The sequence below is a fragment of the Eucyclogobius newberryi genome, unplaced genomic scaffold (genome assembly GCF_026437365.1).
Source record: "Eucyclogobius newberryi isolate DKJ021-1_F unplaced genomic scaffold, fEucNew1.0.hap1 SCAF_14, whole genome shotgun sequence".
Taxonomy (NCBI): domain Eukaryota; kingdom Metazoa; phylum Chordata; class Actinopteri; order Gobiiformes; family Gobiidae; genus Eucyclogobius; species Eucyclogobius newberryi.
This window is the reverse complement of record NW_027315768.1, coordinates 19,604,070-19,619,085: the sequence shown is the minus strand read 5'-3', so window position 1 is coordinate 19,619,085 and position 15,016 is coordinate 19,604,070. Positions and strand designations below refer to the sequence as shown.

Here is a 15,016-nt window from a genome sequence, read left to right as displayed (position 1 = left end):
AAACACAGCAGCTGGAGCAGGAATGTGCCCATAGAGACCAAATATGTGAGAGCAAGAAGGTCCATAAGCACAGAAATCAAAAACTGGATGACCCAAGATCGCTGTGGCCAGAGAACAGACAAAGTGAGGAGAGCATAGTCTTTGTGTACTGTTGAACTGAAGCTTTGGCATCTCTGAAAGGCGTCAGTGTATCTAACCCCAGTGTCCAAACATGCTTACTCAGTTTAAACTGTAAATACTGATGACAATAAGAGGTCAAAAAGCAACGCAAAAGTCCAAAAATGCACAGACATTTTGTATGATGGTGTTTGGACATGAAGGTCATCTCTTGCACCTTGTCATTCACATGAATTTCTTAAAAAATAGGAATAATAGTAAAAGGTATGAACAAATAACACAAAAGTAAGCACAGGTTGATTTATGGCTTTTTCTTTGTCTTGGTTACTATTTCTGATTGTTTCATTTGCTGTTTTAGTTTTTATTGAGGGATTCTGTGATATGTTGAGTCGCTGACAATGTTGGGCCAATATTTCATATTTTTAGAATATCTGCCATCTGCATAGGTAAAAGAATCAAAGAAATACATTAAGTTTATCTCAGGGCAGCTACTTAAAGTTATTTACCACTACTGAGTGTGGAGTGAAGGAATAATGTCTAGTGTGAGAGACTAGATCTATAAAGTTTCCAGAGCAAAAATGATTGATTGTTAGATATTATATTTACTTTTAATAATAATTTGCAATGTGGAGCTTGAACTCAGTCTGAACTTCTTCACAAAATGTCGGGAAATGATCGACATTTTCAAATATTGGCAGGTATTTAGCCACATTAACTGCTCTGGATTATAAAAGTCACTGTTGGCATTATTATGCTAAATGTCCTTCCAGTCACAAAGGCTCACGTCTGTCTGGGGGTGTGAGCTACTTTTGTCCTCACCTTTCAACAACAGCATACAAACACAGTACCAATTTGTTTAAAATAAAAATACAAAATTGGGATGTTTTAACAAAACAAATAAAAAAATAACATAAAATACAGAAGAATAGTGAGGGCCTCCAAAACCCCCCAAAGGAAACACTTAAACACCCACTGTTTTTTATGTCGGCCGATGTTTGAGCCCTTGGTCAGTGGCACATCTTTGTCTATAACTGCATGGAAAATATAATCCTGTACTTCACCCCGCACAATCTCTTTCTTTGTTCTAGATTTTACCTAAAAGGAATACTGATCTTATGAACGTCATAATAAAAGACTTACAATGCTGTGTTTAACATTGTAACTGTGTTAACATGTGTTCATGTGCATAGCTGTGGGCTTTTTCCATATATTGAAGACGAGACTATGAAGGGCGTAGTTTCCATAGCAAACAAAAGCAATCATGTCCACAGACATCTATCTGTGCAGTGGATTTATTTCCATAAATAGTTCTGTTTCTGAAGGGAAAGCAGAGGATGGACATGTGTCCCACTGAGGGGAGCTGTAGTAAAAACAACTGCATCGCACCACCTGAAATCACCTCCCAATAGACATGACCATTCACTTTCTGGACAAATCTGGTTTTCTTCCACATTTCTATATCCCCAAGTGTTCAAGCAGGGCACAGAGGTGATGATGGATGTAGGATGACACATAGATCATTGTCTTTAGTGTATACAGTGGGATTTGGCACACAAATACAGTGGATCGTTAATCTTTGACACAGTGTCTGTAAAAGCCCACCACAGCAGTTATGACAAATGTCATGTTAAACTCTGAGAGCATCACAGACCAGGTCAGGCCATATTAATGTATTCAAAAGTGAGATATAGGCTGTATCAAATCATAAAATCATACAAAATATGCACGCCAAATCTAGCATGCAAATAAATAAATAAAAATATAAAAAATGAAAATTTAAGGGATAGGTTACAGAATTAACATAAAACATGAACACATTAAAAAAATTAGACAATTACAAACACAAACTCTATTGCTCACTACTCCCGCCCTCTTATTCTTCCCAACATTTTTTGACATACAGCAATATTTATCAGTTTTTCAGATGCATGTCACTAGTTTAATTTTAGGCAGTGGCTGCAGAGCCGCGGCGCGGTCAAATGGCCCAGCAGTTTCAGGAACCGCAGCACTGCCATATAGCCTCATGGCTAACCCTAACCCTAAGCCTCATGGCTAACCCTAACCCGCGGCACTGCCATATAGCCTCATGGCTAACTCTAACCCTAACCCGCGGCACTGCCATATAGCCTCATGGCTAACTCTAACCCTAACCCGCGGCACTGCCATATAGCCTCATGGCTAACTCTAACCCTAACCCGCGGCACTGCCATATAGCCTCATGGCTAACCCTAACCCTAACCCGCGGCACTGCCATATAGCCTCATGGCTAACTCTAACCCTAACCCGCGGCACTGCCATATAGCCTCATGGCTAACCCTAACCCGCGGCACTGCCATATAGCCTCATGGCTAACCCTAACCCTAACCCGCGGCACTGCCATATAGCCTCATGGCTAACCCTAACCCTAACCCGCGGCACTGCCATATAGCCTCATGGCTAACCCTAACCCTAACCCGCGGCACTGCCATATAGCCTCATGGCTAACCCTAACCCTGCCATATAGCCTCATGGCTAACCCTAACCCAACCCAACCCAACCCTAACCTTAACCCTAACCCGCGGCTCTGTAAACACTCCCTTAATTTTAATACTTTCAATATTACATTTTGACCCATAGGCTGTGGGCACAACCTTTGATGAGTAATGGAGGCCGTAGCAGAAATGTTTCTACCAGATTTCCTTCATCGGGTAATTTTTCATTTCCCTTACAACAATCTCCCATTTGAAGATATTTCCAAAAGTGATAAAGCCCCTCTAAATGGTTTTTTTCCCTTGAAGATATAAATCACCAATTCTGGTAATTGCCTACCTTTCTGTAACTATTGAGCCCAAAATATTGTTTACCAATATTGAATCTTATTTAATGCAATAGACGAGCTTTTTGAACATAGGGAACACTGAAATAGTCCAGTGAGTAAAGGGTTGGCTACTCATCTGTGTACTTGTGCTTTTGAGTAACTGGATGTTGCAGAGTGTCTTTTATGTCTGGTCATGTATCCTAAAATAGAATGTTTTACTCAGTCTGAAGACGTAAAACAGACGTAAAACATTGCTTACCTGAAAAGTCTTCTATCAGTACACACTTTTCACCACTAGAGGGAGTCCTGAAACTCGCCAGGTCACGGGACCCGGCTCTCGCTGTCCTATACGTCAACCTAACACAGGACCAGAGGCAGTTTTATAATAAACCATTTATGTTACTGCTTACTACTTTTTTAACTTCAGACAAAAAAATCCATATTGTATTATTTTTAAAGATAATAACTTATTTACTTATTTGTTTAACTTCAGAGAAGTATATATAATGATGATAAAAATTAAACGACAGCCCTCACATTTCCGGCCCCTTTAAGATAAGATAAGATAAGATAATCCTTTATTGTCCACACATGGGGACATTTCGTTGTTACAACGCAGTAGATACAGGAGGAAAGGACAGATAACTTATAGGAAGTTTAAAAAAACCAAACACTCTTAATAGAAGAACTCTTATAAACAAAACAAAAAAACTCCTCTCATATCTTAATAGGGAATGGAGGAAAATAAAATAAAATAAGATAAAAAAGATAAAAATGAAATAATAATAAAATAAAATAATAAAATAGTAGAGTAAAGTAAAGTAAAAATAGCTAGCATAAGACTAAATAATACTAAGACTAATGGTAAGTAAAAAAACACTATTATTTACATTAGTTGTATGCACATGAATATGGCCTTAATTGCTTGTGAGTACGACAGTAATTGCACACGAATATGACAGTATTGCACATGGTTAAGTCAGTATTGCACGTGTTCAGGGCTAGCAGTGTTTGTTATACAATTTGTCTGAGCAAAGTATAATTTTTATTATTATAGTGTATTTCTGTAGCATTTTTCCGCCTTCAGAGCACTTTAAAGGTAATGTGGCTGAAGTGTCTTGCCAAAGGACACAGGAACATTCCCTCTAGCGCCCCACTGTGGCACCTGGTGTTCCAGCGGTCTCCCCTCAAATACTGACCAGGCCCTGACCTGCTTTAGTGCTGACGAGATCGGGCAGTGACGAGTAGGTATTGTATATGGTTATCATACTGGGCTTCTCATAGAGATATTAAAATGCACTGTATGATTGTAATTACAGAGTTTTAGTTATATGTCGGTAAAGTGGCATAATTGACTGGTGTTTGTGGCTTGAATTCTAGATTTCCATTCATTTTGCACAATACTGCCATCTAGTGTTATCATTACTGTCTGCTTGTCAGGCTACTATTTATCGTCCACAACTGCATCTTCAAGCTGTTACACTTACGTACATTTAAGTAGGTCATTAATTGAAAAACATGAAAATCAAAAGGCCAAATTTCCCCATAATTGTCAAATTATAATAACACTGAATTACCAGGGATTACCTCCCCACTTTATTATCATATCTCTTTGCTTTTTGCCTGAACCACACAGACCCAAATGGAGTAAAACTCTGGAACTCTTTGGATAATAATCTCTTTATCTTTAAGAAACAGTTCCAAGCAATACCAACCAAATCATTTTAATTAAATAATAACAATAAAAAAATCAAAGTGAAGTGTGGCATGTCGTAAACGTAAAACAATTTGTGTCTAAACAAAATGTGTTCAGAAGCATCTTGTCTTTTTTCTGTGTGTTCTTTTCAAGAAAGGGGCAGATATTTATAAGATGTGTTTCTTCTCTTGCTCCTTTTGTGATGGTAATGTATGTTTACGTAAATAACACACAATTGAAATAAATAAATGAACGTGAACACAACGGTCAGTAAAGGCCCCGCCGCTTGAGGGGCCCGGGGCCCGGATCAGAGCCGGGGGGAGGGGCTTAGATGGAGGAAGTGCTGTGTGAGTGAGAGTGTCGCAAACCACTGGATCCACGGCAAAGCTCAAGCCCACGACACGGAAACCACGGGCTTCGTGGCTTCGTGGCGCTGCACTCGACCTGTTGTCCACTTCTATTCATGTTTAGCAGCAGTTGAAGCGGGGCGGCCGGTGACACAGCAGTATGCATTCAGACTGCAGGCTGCTACGGGCAGAGTGGTAATGGTGGGCAGGGGACCGACACGGGCCGGGGGTCTCGTCCTGTCGATTCTCATCATCCTCACCACGGAGGGCTGTCGGGCGCAGAAAGGTTGGTGCCGTTACCCCGCGGGACAGGGGCGCGTGGCGGCGGCGTGCGGACGGGACGGGGCTACGGGGCTACGGGGCTATGGCTGCGCGGACGCGGAGTTCAGTTACAGCGCACACCCTGGGTCTTTCTGGCGAAGCCGAACTCGGCAAACCGGTTTCACGAAACTAAGATTGCGGTTGCATCGCTTTCTGTTCTGTTTTAGGCTGTTTGTTTAGTTTAATAGCCAGTTTTCTTGACGGTAAGATTAAGGGTTTGGTCACGTTGTCCACAAGATTGGTGCCTCCTTCTAATTTATGGTTTGTATACAAGTGACAGCGATTTTGATTAACACGTTGGGCCGTTTTCTTGCCACAGATTGTCCAAATACTTACTGCACTTAATGTCCTGAGTGTTCTTCATTAATAGAATACTGTACACTGCCTAAAGTTTGGACTTGCTTTGGTTTGAAGGCCAGGCTCAGGTGGGCTTGGTGGTGGGGGTGGGGAGCAGGGGGTTTGCACAAACACGTGGGCACTTTGTCGATCCCTGTAACACATTCTCTGTTTCCACTGGTTTAACCTTTAGTCCAGAGTTTGTGTCGAGGGATGGCTCTTCCTGAACACCACACAGTTGTTCTTTAACGATTGTCAGAGCAGTTCTGTTTGTGTCCAGTTCTTCTGGATCATGTCCACAGAGGAGCTCTTGCATAAGAAGAGACTCACAAAACATCCACTTTTTAACACCATGAAGATGACTGCAGGGGTCATCTGCCCAAACCTGCTATCACTCTGTCTTTGCCTTTTAGATCATTGCGACTATAGCATTTCTTATCATTGTCAATTAACTTAACCTGTTTATCACATCCTGGCATGCCAGTATTTGTTTATTGTGTATGTTTTACACTGGATGCCCTTCCTGACGGTAACAGCACTTTTATCCAGACGTGTCCTCTGTCATTGTTGTATTAACGTGTCTGTTAATCCACACACCATGGGTTTGAAATAAATTAAATGTAGGCTGTGTTTACTCGTCCAGGTGATGGCTGTGGTCCCAGCTTGCTTGGCCCCATCAGTGGGACTCTGTCCTCTCTGGGTTATCCCAGGACATACCCCAACAACACAGTGTGTGAGTGGGAGATCACTGTCCCTCGTGGGAATAGGATCCACTTTCGATTTGCTGAACTGGACATAGAAGACAGCGACTGTCAGGTCAACTACCTCCGCCTTTACAACGGGATTGGGCCTGACAGAAGTGAGATTGGTAAGAGAACCATAGCTACATAACCACGCTCTCACCTCAAGCACTTCACCTGTCCTGCATTACAATCATTCTAGTTCTATATTGTAGGGCGGCTGGATTATGGACAAAATAATAATCAAACAAGCATTTAAATGAAATCACAATTGAAATCATGATTACTCAAATGATTTGCTTAGAGAAAAGGTGGGGCATCAGTGCTGCTAAATCACAGAATGACAGAAGGTGACGTATCGCACAGAAATGGACTGTTGTAAACACAATCTGTATATTGTACATGCATGTGGTTAGTGGCATCAGGAAAAAGGTTTATTCCTATTGTCATTAAAGTTCACACTCATAGGAACTTGTTTTGGTGTCAACACAAAATAATGAATAATAATAATGGCAAAGTCTATCAAATCAAATAAGAAGAAAGAATGTACTAATAAAATTAAATGGACAAGAGTACAACATCACCCACTATCACTAATCTTTTGGTCAGACTATGAACATACTTACTGTGGCCACGCTGCCCCTCGTGTGTCGTCTTTTGTATATTTCATTTATGTTTTAATTTACAGCCCACACTGTTCCATTGGTTGGTTATAGTTTAAAAGGGAGTGAATTGTTATAAAGAAATTATACGACTGTTGAGAGAGCATATTGCAAATTGTTGTAATCCTGGTTTCGTTGTTACATAAGTTAAACGTGTTACAAATGATCACATTTAATTGTGTCGTCTTCTATGTGGGATGCAGTGAAGTTCTGTGGCTTGGGGCTGAAGTTGAACGAGCTTATTGAGTCGAGTGGTCACCAGGTCACGGTCCAGTTCATGAGTGGGACCCATCACAGAGGAAGAGGCTTCTACCTGTCCTTCTCCCTGACAGAAGACTCTGGTAAAGCATTTAGGATTGTACCCGTCATCCATATCAGACTGAAATAATCAAGCCAAATGCATACAATGTGTTTTGTGTGTTTTTAAAGCGCCGTTTCATAGAGCTGACATTGTTTTGTTCTTCTAATGTTTTAGCTTAGCAGTAAAAAGTGCATGCCGAGATCCAGTGCGTCTATACAAAACATATACTTTTTGTAATTTGACCCTGTGTGATGAGGCTAAAGCAGTCACTTTTCTACTGCCGGTACTGCTTTACTTTCCATTTCACTTCTTAGGTCTTGAAAATTTAGTTTGTCCAACTGCTACAGTCTGAAACCCAAATCTACTTTGAATTTGGTGTTGATTTAGTGCCTTGAAACAAGTCCCGACACTTTGCTTTGCAGATCTAATCACCTGTTTGGACAAAGGAGCTGATTTCCCCGAGGCTGAGTTCAGGTGAATGGTGTTGCTTTTTGTTTGCATTTGTCGCTTTGAAGAGTCCTGAAGTTCATTGTGTCTGTCTGTGTAACAGTAAATACTGTCCGGCGGGCTGCCTAACATCTAAAGAGGAGATTTCTGGCACCATACCAAATGGATATAGAGACGTGAGTACGGTATCTTTAATTGACAATTGAAATAGTTTGTCTGACAAGCAGAGTTTTTCAGAGTCTCTCTGGGTGTTTTTTGGTTTAATTTTTGTACCATTTAAAACAGGACCAAAATGATTATATTTCTAGCCATGATGGGTCAGATTATTTAGTTTTACTATTGTCAGATAAGAACAAAGGCTTCTAATTTAAGAGTAAACTCAGTTATTTGTGTCGGTTTGATTAAAATGACCTGTTGTGAATAAACTCAGTCCGCTGCTTAGATGACCTCATGACGCCTCCACTGTGAGTTAGGTCATAGGCGCTGAGTCTCCTGTTGATGACCTCATGCTCAGAGCATGGCGTTGTAGCCAGAGAAGAAGAAGTGGCTGATGGGAAAAGAGGGAGGGGGGTGGCCCCGGGACAGACCAAGCTGCCCCTCAGGCGCAGAGGAGGGGCGAGGTCAAGGGGTGAATGTGAGGTGAGATAATAATTTGGCTGAAAATAATAGGCAACTAATCCATTCCAGCTGCAAGAGCGCGCAAAAGTGAGCGACGTGTTGAAACCTCAAGAGTGCGAATGTGATGTAGAAATACCAGGATGCAGGTGTAAGGGTTTGGCCTGTACTTTTGAATACATTTACAAGCATTATTTGTAGTATGGTTCTATACTACATGTATATAAAGTGCTGTAATAAAGTAATCTTTCAGCTTCTGCATTTTTTATATATATATATATATATATATATAAATAATCCAACAAAGAAGAGTTCTATTGCTTTAGACATGTTGGCTTTTTGTCTATTACAGTTTGTGTAATGGTTCTCATGACTATTGCTCACACAATTTGTCATTTTGACTTCAATTTCTAAATTGTAGGAAGATTAGATTTCCAAGAATTCCTGTCACGCTGCAAATCTCTCCTCCCTAGTTCATGTGTTTGGTTACTAATATAATGTTTTTATGGTAGAATTCAAATAAAAAACTGAAATGATCAACCTAAACCCCTTAGTTCATTGATTTGCTTGCTCTGTTCATGCTCTGCAGGCTCATGTTAAGTGCGACACAGTGGTTTGAGCGCACTAAGCTCTGTTTGCCTTCGTGGTTTGGAACAGTGCTTTTTAGGATGTGGCTTGTGTTCTACAGGCGTTTAAGAATAATGGGGGGAAAAGTGTTGACGACTTGTGGCTGCTCTGACTACTGTGCCTGTGTCCAGAGTATGTGAATAATACAACATGCATGTATTCAAGCGTGTCACTTTGTGGGTCACCAGAGTTTTCCCACAATTGTGTCAGCTGTGAATTCCAGTGAGCCTTTTCCAGTAAAAACATTCCACCTCAGGCCAGCAGCTGCTGTGGAGAGGCTCATGGCCAGAGCAGACTTTGGTTTGTGCGTGATGTGACGGCAGGTTCAGATAGCAGCGCAGCTGGTGGTGAATCATTATCAATGTGCCTCGTTATTTTGCTCTGCAGAGGAGGAGCATATTATCTAGCCGCTATTATTATCTTGTCATCACACTGGGCTGAATGTCCTTGCCTAACTCACAAAATGATGCTTTTGTGGCCATTTAAATTGTACATGCAAACCAGACATCATCATGCGTATACTCCAATTCATGAAAATAATCTTCTTTAGACAAAGGCGTTGCCTGTTTCCCACAAGATCAATAGTAGAGAAAAAAGAAGAAGAGATTGTATTTTATTGACATTCTTGTTATTGTAAGCCTAGATCTTGATTTGGCTTTGGTAGTCTAGTATTCTGTAATTTTGCAATTGGGCATGTTTGTCCCCCTCTGCCATATAGTCGTCCCCTTTGTGCATAGCGGCCATCCATGCAGGAGTTGTGTCCAATGCTGTGGGAGGAAAGATCCATGTGGTCAGCAGCAAGGGCATCCCTCTGTATGAGGGCACACTGGCCAACAATGTCACTTCCACTGGGTAAGTCGAAAGTGTTGCTTATTCATTGGACGTGTCTAATATCTGACCATGATGTCATTTTGCAACTCTCTTTTATAGAGGAACTTTATCAAACAGCCTCTTCACCTTCAAGACAAGCGGTAAGTTTGTTCATATTCACCTTTTATTATTCAGTTATAAATATTATGATTGTGGTCTGGTCGCTCAGCTCTGTGTGAACCTCTGATAGGCTGTTTAGGGACCTTAGGTTTGGGGTCCGGTGTGTTGGCAGACAGCCAGCTCACTGCATCGTCTGCGTGGGAGTGGAGCGGGATGTGGGCACCAACTGGGGCGCGACTCAAATCGGACAAACCACCCTGGGCTCCTTCTCAAAGCGACCAGCAGCAGTTTCTACAGATTGACCTCAAGAGGGAGAAGAACATTACAGGTACACATACTTTTACTAAGTTTCATCTTGTCAAAATAGTAAGCAAATTCTATCATGGTATTTACCTTGTTCCGCCCCACCCACTTTTGCTTCTTTTTGCTACGGATTGGCACTTCCGTCAAGCGGGAACTTGCAGCTAAAATTTGCTATAAAGTAGATTGACAGCTATACATTGCGTCTCAATTATTTTTGCACAATATCTGACTAACTGTAAATTATGTGTATTGTGTATAAACTCGGAGTCTATCTTTATTGTATGCCTTCTTGTTCTTCTTCTTGTTCTTGTTCTTGTTCTGTGTTGCACCTTAACACCTAAACAAGTTATTAGTTTGTGATTTGTGTCCAATATAATGGCCTTTTTCCGATTCTGATTCTTATGGCGACGCCCAGGGCAGCTCCCGGAATAAGGCGAATAATGTCTGTGTTTATGATGTTCCTTTTATTCTCGTTGCAGGCATAATCACCACTGGTTCCACCATGAGAGAGTACCAATACTATGTATCTGCATACAGAGTCCTCTATAGTTCTAATGGCCAGCAGTGGCAAAGCTTCAGAGAAACCAACTCGACAAAAGACAAGGTAATACGATCAGAAAATCAATACATCCAATAACTGCAGTGTTACATCATTGGCATTCAGAGTTAGTTTGGACTCGTATTTGTAAAAATGGACTGGCACGTCTGTGTAAATGACATATAGACATATTGGAATTGTTTCCATAGTAGCCGTTATCGACTGAGGGATGTTTATGGCAGGAAATGATGCAAGTCAGTGGGGTGAGTTAAGTGCTGTGGTGGACAATTTAGGACACTGGGGAATAAATAATGAATGGATATGGATTTACTGGAAAGGTTTGTCTGATATACTTCTTCACAGGCTTTCTATAAGTGAGGTAGTTATTTCTAACTGGCAAAGCTGCAGTGCACATGAATAAAGTGTCTTGTACACTGCAAATGTTTCTGTTCTTACAATGGCAGCAATACTTCTCACTATGTTTTATTATGTAAAGGTTTATGTTGGGGCTGTGTGATTACTCATAATTAATCAAATATAGCTTTTGCTGATAACAATTGTAATGTTGATGAATACCGGTAAATAAATACAAAAACATTGGACATGATGTCTGATTTGTTTGTATTAATTATTTTTTTTCATCTCAAGACTATTATCCAATCGGAAAGCAGAATGAGCTTAGGAGTCTATTAGTCCCCACTTTCAAAGCTCCTCTCTCTGATCTGAATGCTCACCTAAAGCCCATCATGAATCAGAGCTAGTGCAGCCTCTGCAGCTCAGTGAGGGAATTCTGGAGGTTTCACATGAACCATGACCTGTCCATACACGGAAGGAGAAAAACGTGTATGTGTCTTTTATCGGACACAGGTTCCGTTTTTAAACTTTAAGAGTGTAGGCTACATATAATTCCTTAAATGTAAAATGTCCATTAGTTAATTGGTAAACTTGTGCGTTTGAAGAGAAGTTCAGATTCTGGAGGAATAGATTGGATGATTTTTCTTAAATGTCTGTTTTCTAGCTTCACTTGTAATTTCTAAGTATGCATGTAATGTAGTTTTCATATAAAATGACTTGGACATTTGTGCTTTATAAACAAATAAAATATTTCAATACAGGTTTTTCAAGGCAATATTAATTATCTTCATGAGGTGAGAAACAACTTTATTCCTCCAATAGAGGCCAGATTTGTAAGGATAAATCCCTTATTGTGGCACCAAAGAATTGCGCTCAAGTTGGAGCTGTTTGGCTGCCAAAACCCCACAGGTAATTTTCATCACTCCGATGGCTAATGAGAATGAGCCACAGTCGTTCAAAATGTTAATCTGTTTTTAATCTTCGTGTGCAGTGAAGGCAGGGCCGAGAATGATGGCTCCATTTTATCCAACTCCACGTTCCAAATATCCCCCTCGACTCGGGCTGACTACAGCCACACCAGACATCAGAAACACCACTATGCCTCCACACTCGGAAAATGGTGTGTACAACTTTTTAACTTCATCTTCTAAAAATGAGCTTTAACTCAAACTGTTTTCCTGGTTCTAGGTATAGCGTTGATTGCAGTTCTGGTTCCAGTGCTGGCTATGATCCTCACTGGTCTTATTTTGACTGTGGTTTGTGCTTGTCACTGCAGAAACAGGTAATCTAACTAAGAACACTCCGAAGAGGATTACACTATTACTATAAACTGCTTATGTTCTTCACAGAAAACAAAGTACTGACGGCACATATGATCTCCCTCACTGGGACCGCACAGGTATCCAATGGGGATGGCTATTTTTGCATGTTTTTGGTATGTTTTAGTTTACCTTCAACATTTTTTTTAACATAAACAGATTGGTGGAAAAGCATGAAGCAGCTGCTGCCATCAAAGATGGTGGACGCAGATGAGACTGTTCGGTATAGCAGCAGTGAGGTGGGCCGGCTCACGGGGAGGGGGGCAGTCCCCATCCTACATGCAGAACAAGCAGGTACAAATTATACGTATTGAGTATAATATAATGATTTATCACTGCTTTAATCACATGGAATAGTTAAGTTTATCTAATACAGCACAAAATATTCTGCAACATGGCTTAATTTGAGATGTTTTTGTTTTAAAGAATATGCTCAGCCTCTGGTCAGTGGAGTTACAACTTTGGGTGCACGCTCCACTTTTAAACCAGATGAAGGGCCTGAACCAGGGTACTCGGATCCAGACCTGTATGACGCTCCCATCTCGCATCCCTATGCAGAGCCCCTGCCTGCTTCGGGGTCAGAGTATGCCACTCCCATCGTAGTAGACATGAGCCAGTCCACAGCCGTCTGCAGCTTCATGGGATCCTCCTCCATGCTCCCAAAGCCTGAAACGGGCAAACTGGGCCGTTCCGCTTACGATACGCCCAAAAATGTCACTGGACAGGTCACGGCCTCAGAGGACCAGACCTATCAGGTACCTCAGAAGAGCTGAAGAGGAATGAGTCTTGATGCACATAATCTTACCTTGCGCCTCACTGCTGGCTCAAGACTATAGACTGAAATATGAGCTGCAAACGAAGAGGCAGCAACCCCCCGAGCCTGAGCTGGAGTCTTGAATGAACTACCTGAACTTTAGGTTCATCTGGAGATGTCTGTATTCCCTAAATTAATTGGCATGGCCACAATCTGCTTGTGTAGTGCCATTACAGTCCAATCACTGAAACACAGATGAATGTGCCTACGCCAGGTTTGAGAGAGATGAAAGATGAATGAGAGGTGACTACTAGATGTTCTGTGATTTTTATGTTTTGAAACTGTGATTCTCTTGTTTTTTTTGGTTTCATAGTCAACCAAGTTCAACCAAACAACCTAATACATTTTGAAATCCCTCTTTACATACGGTACGGTTTCTTTAATATAAAACTAATCCTAACTTGGAGAGAATATTCAGCAAACCTTTTAAAAATCAATATTTATTATATCACATCCTGCTGAACATCTCGACTGCCTACAAATACAATATTGCACTGTGTAATAAAATACATTGGTGACCAAAATGTTTCACACATCTTAGAGGCTAATCAGGAGGACCAGAGCTTACTGTGCCAACAGATCTTAGTCTTAATGCCATCCAGACCATTACAACAGGAAACTGCCCATCCAAATGGTACAAGGAATAAGATGGATGTATTGCAACAAGTACTTTTTGTAAATGTCCTCTCAGTCCTAAATGTGATTTTATTGAGGTTGTTTACTAATGGTTTGTTTTACTGTGTCGTCTAACAATATGCACCAACACTACTTAATGTGGACTTATTTTCTTTGACAGCATTCCTTCCCATCTTCTCCTGGTGTTGTCTTGACCAAACATGCATTTTTAGCTGTTGCCACATAAGATAATGCTGAACAATCACACCAATATTTCTAAATGCCAGTGTTTTCTGTTCACTACGGGACTGTGCTATGTTCACACTGTGTAAATAGTGAAATAAAGATTTTAAACAAACGTTACTTTGGCTAATGTGTCTTTAAATTAAAAAAAAACCAATGCTTTACATCAGTGGTTCTCAGACTTTTTGTGTCAAGCCATTTTTTCTAATTGGACCCAAATACTTAGGCACGCACTGCATCAAGGGCTCGTGCTATATGAGAAACCGGTCTCGGAAGGTGTTTTTGTTTTTCTTCATTCTGCCACGAACGTTTCTGATGATACACAGCCCCCAAAACATGCTGCATTTAGCAAAGGCGCCTGGAGAGTACGCGATGGAAACTCATTGTAACATTAGCCTATATTTGAGATTAAGGGGAACGTCACTGGAGCAATACAGCGCATCCGGAAAGTCCACCATTTCATTTTATAAACCTTTTTCCAAAATTCTTCGATGCCCTCAATGTGAAAGTTTGTAAAATTTTGAGGCAAATAATGAATTTGGCCTCAATGGGAAGAAACAAGTGTAACAGGTGCTGCAGGGAACTAATTCCAAAAGGAAACGAGTGTCGGGTAAGATGGAGAGGAGAGAGAGCACTGTGCAGGGCAAGTTTGAGAACCAATGCTTTAGATCATTATAATATTGTACATAACATTTAATCATAACTTTTCATCGCAAGCAAATACTTAAAAAAAAAAAAAGGGAATTTGAGGATAGCACTAAATAGTTCTGGTCTCCCACTTAATGTTTAGATATACATTCATATATTAACATTCTTCATTATTTAATACACATTTCAACAACTTGGACTGGATTCCAGTAATAAATTCAATATGTAAATAATTTACAACCAAAA

At 40.7% G+C, this 15,016-nt stretch overlaps 1 protein-coding gene across 1 annotated transcript; it reads left to right on the top strand.

The window, feature by feature from the left end:
• The first annotated feature begins 5,092 nt into the window (after positions 1-5,092).
• Positions 5,093-14,242, top strand: dcbld2 (discoidin, CUB and LCCL domain containing 2). Its single transcript, XM_072444788.1, has 15 exons — positions 5,093-5,243; positions 6,258-6,482; positions 7,220-7,357; positions 7,740-7,791; positions 7,868-7,940; positions 9,725-9,858; positions 9,937-9,977; positions 10,067-10,264; positions 10,719-10,843; positions 11,893-12,040; positions 12,123-12,251; positions 12,320-12,413; positions 12,481-12,530; positions 12,610-12,744; positions 12,877-14,242. Exons 1-15 carry the CDS (start codon positions 5,156-5,158, stop codon positions 13,221-13,223), a joined length of 1,977 nt encoding a protein of 658 aa, XP_072300889.1. The 5' UTR covers positions 5,093-5,155; the 3' UTR covers positions 13,224-14,242.
• Positions 14,243-15,016: the final 774 nt, after the last annotated feature.

Coding starts and splice junctions, on each gene's coding strand:
- dcbld2 (XM_072444788.1), top strand. CDS start 5,156: ATGGTGGGCAGGGGACCGACACGGGCCGGGGGTCTCGTCCTGTCGATT. Junction 9,978..10,066: donor CTTCACCTTCAAGACAAGCG/GTAAGTTTGTTC, acceptor AACCTCTGATAG/GCTGTTTAGGGACCTTAGGT. Junction 12,414..12,480: donor GCTTGTCACTGCAGAAACAG/GTAATCTAACTA, acceptor TGTTCTTCACAG/AAAACAAAGTACTGACGGCA.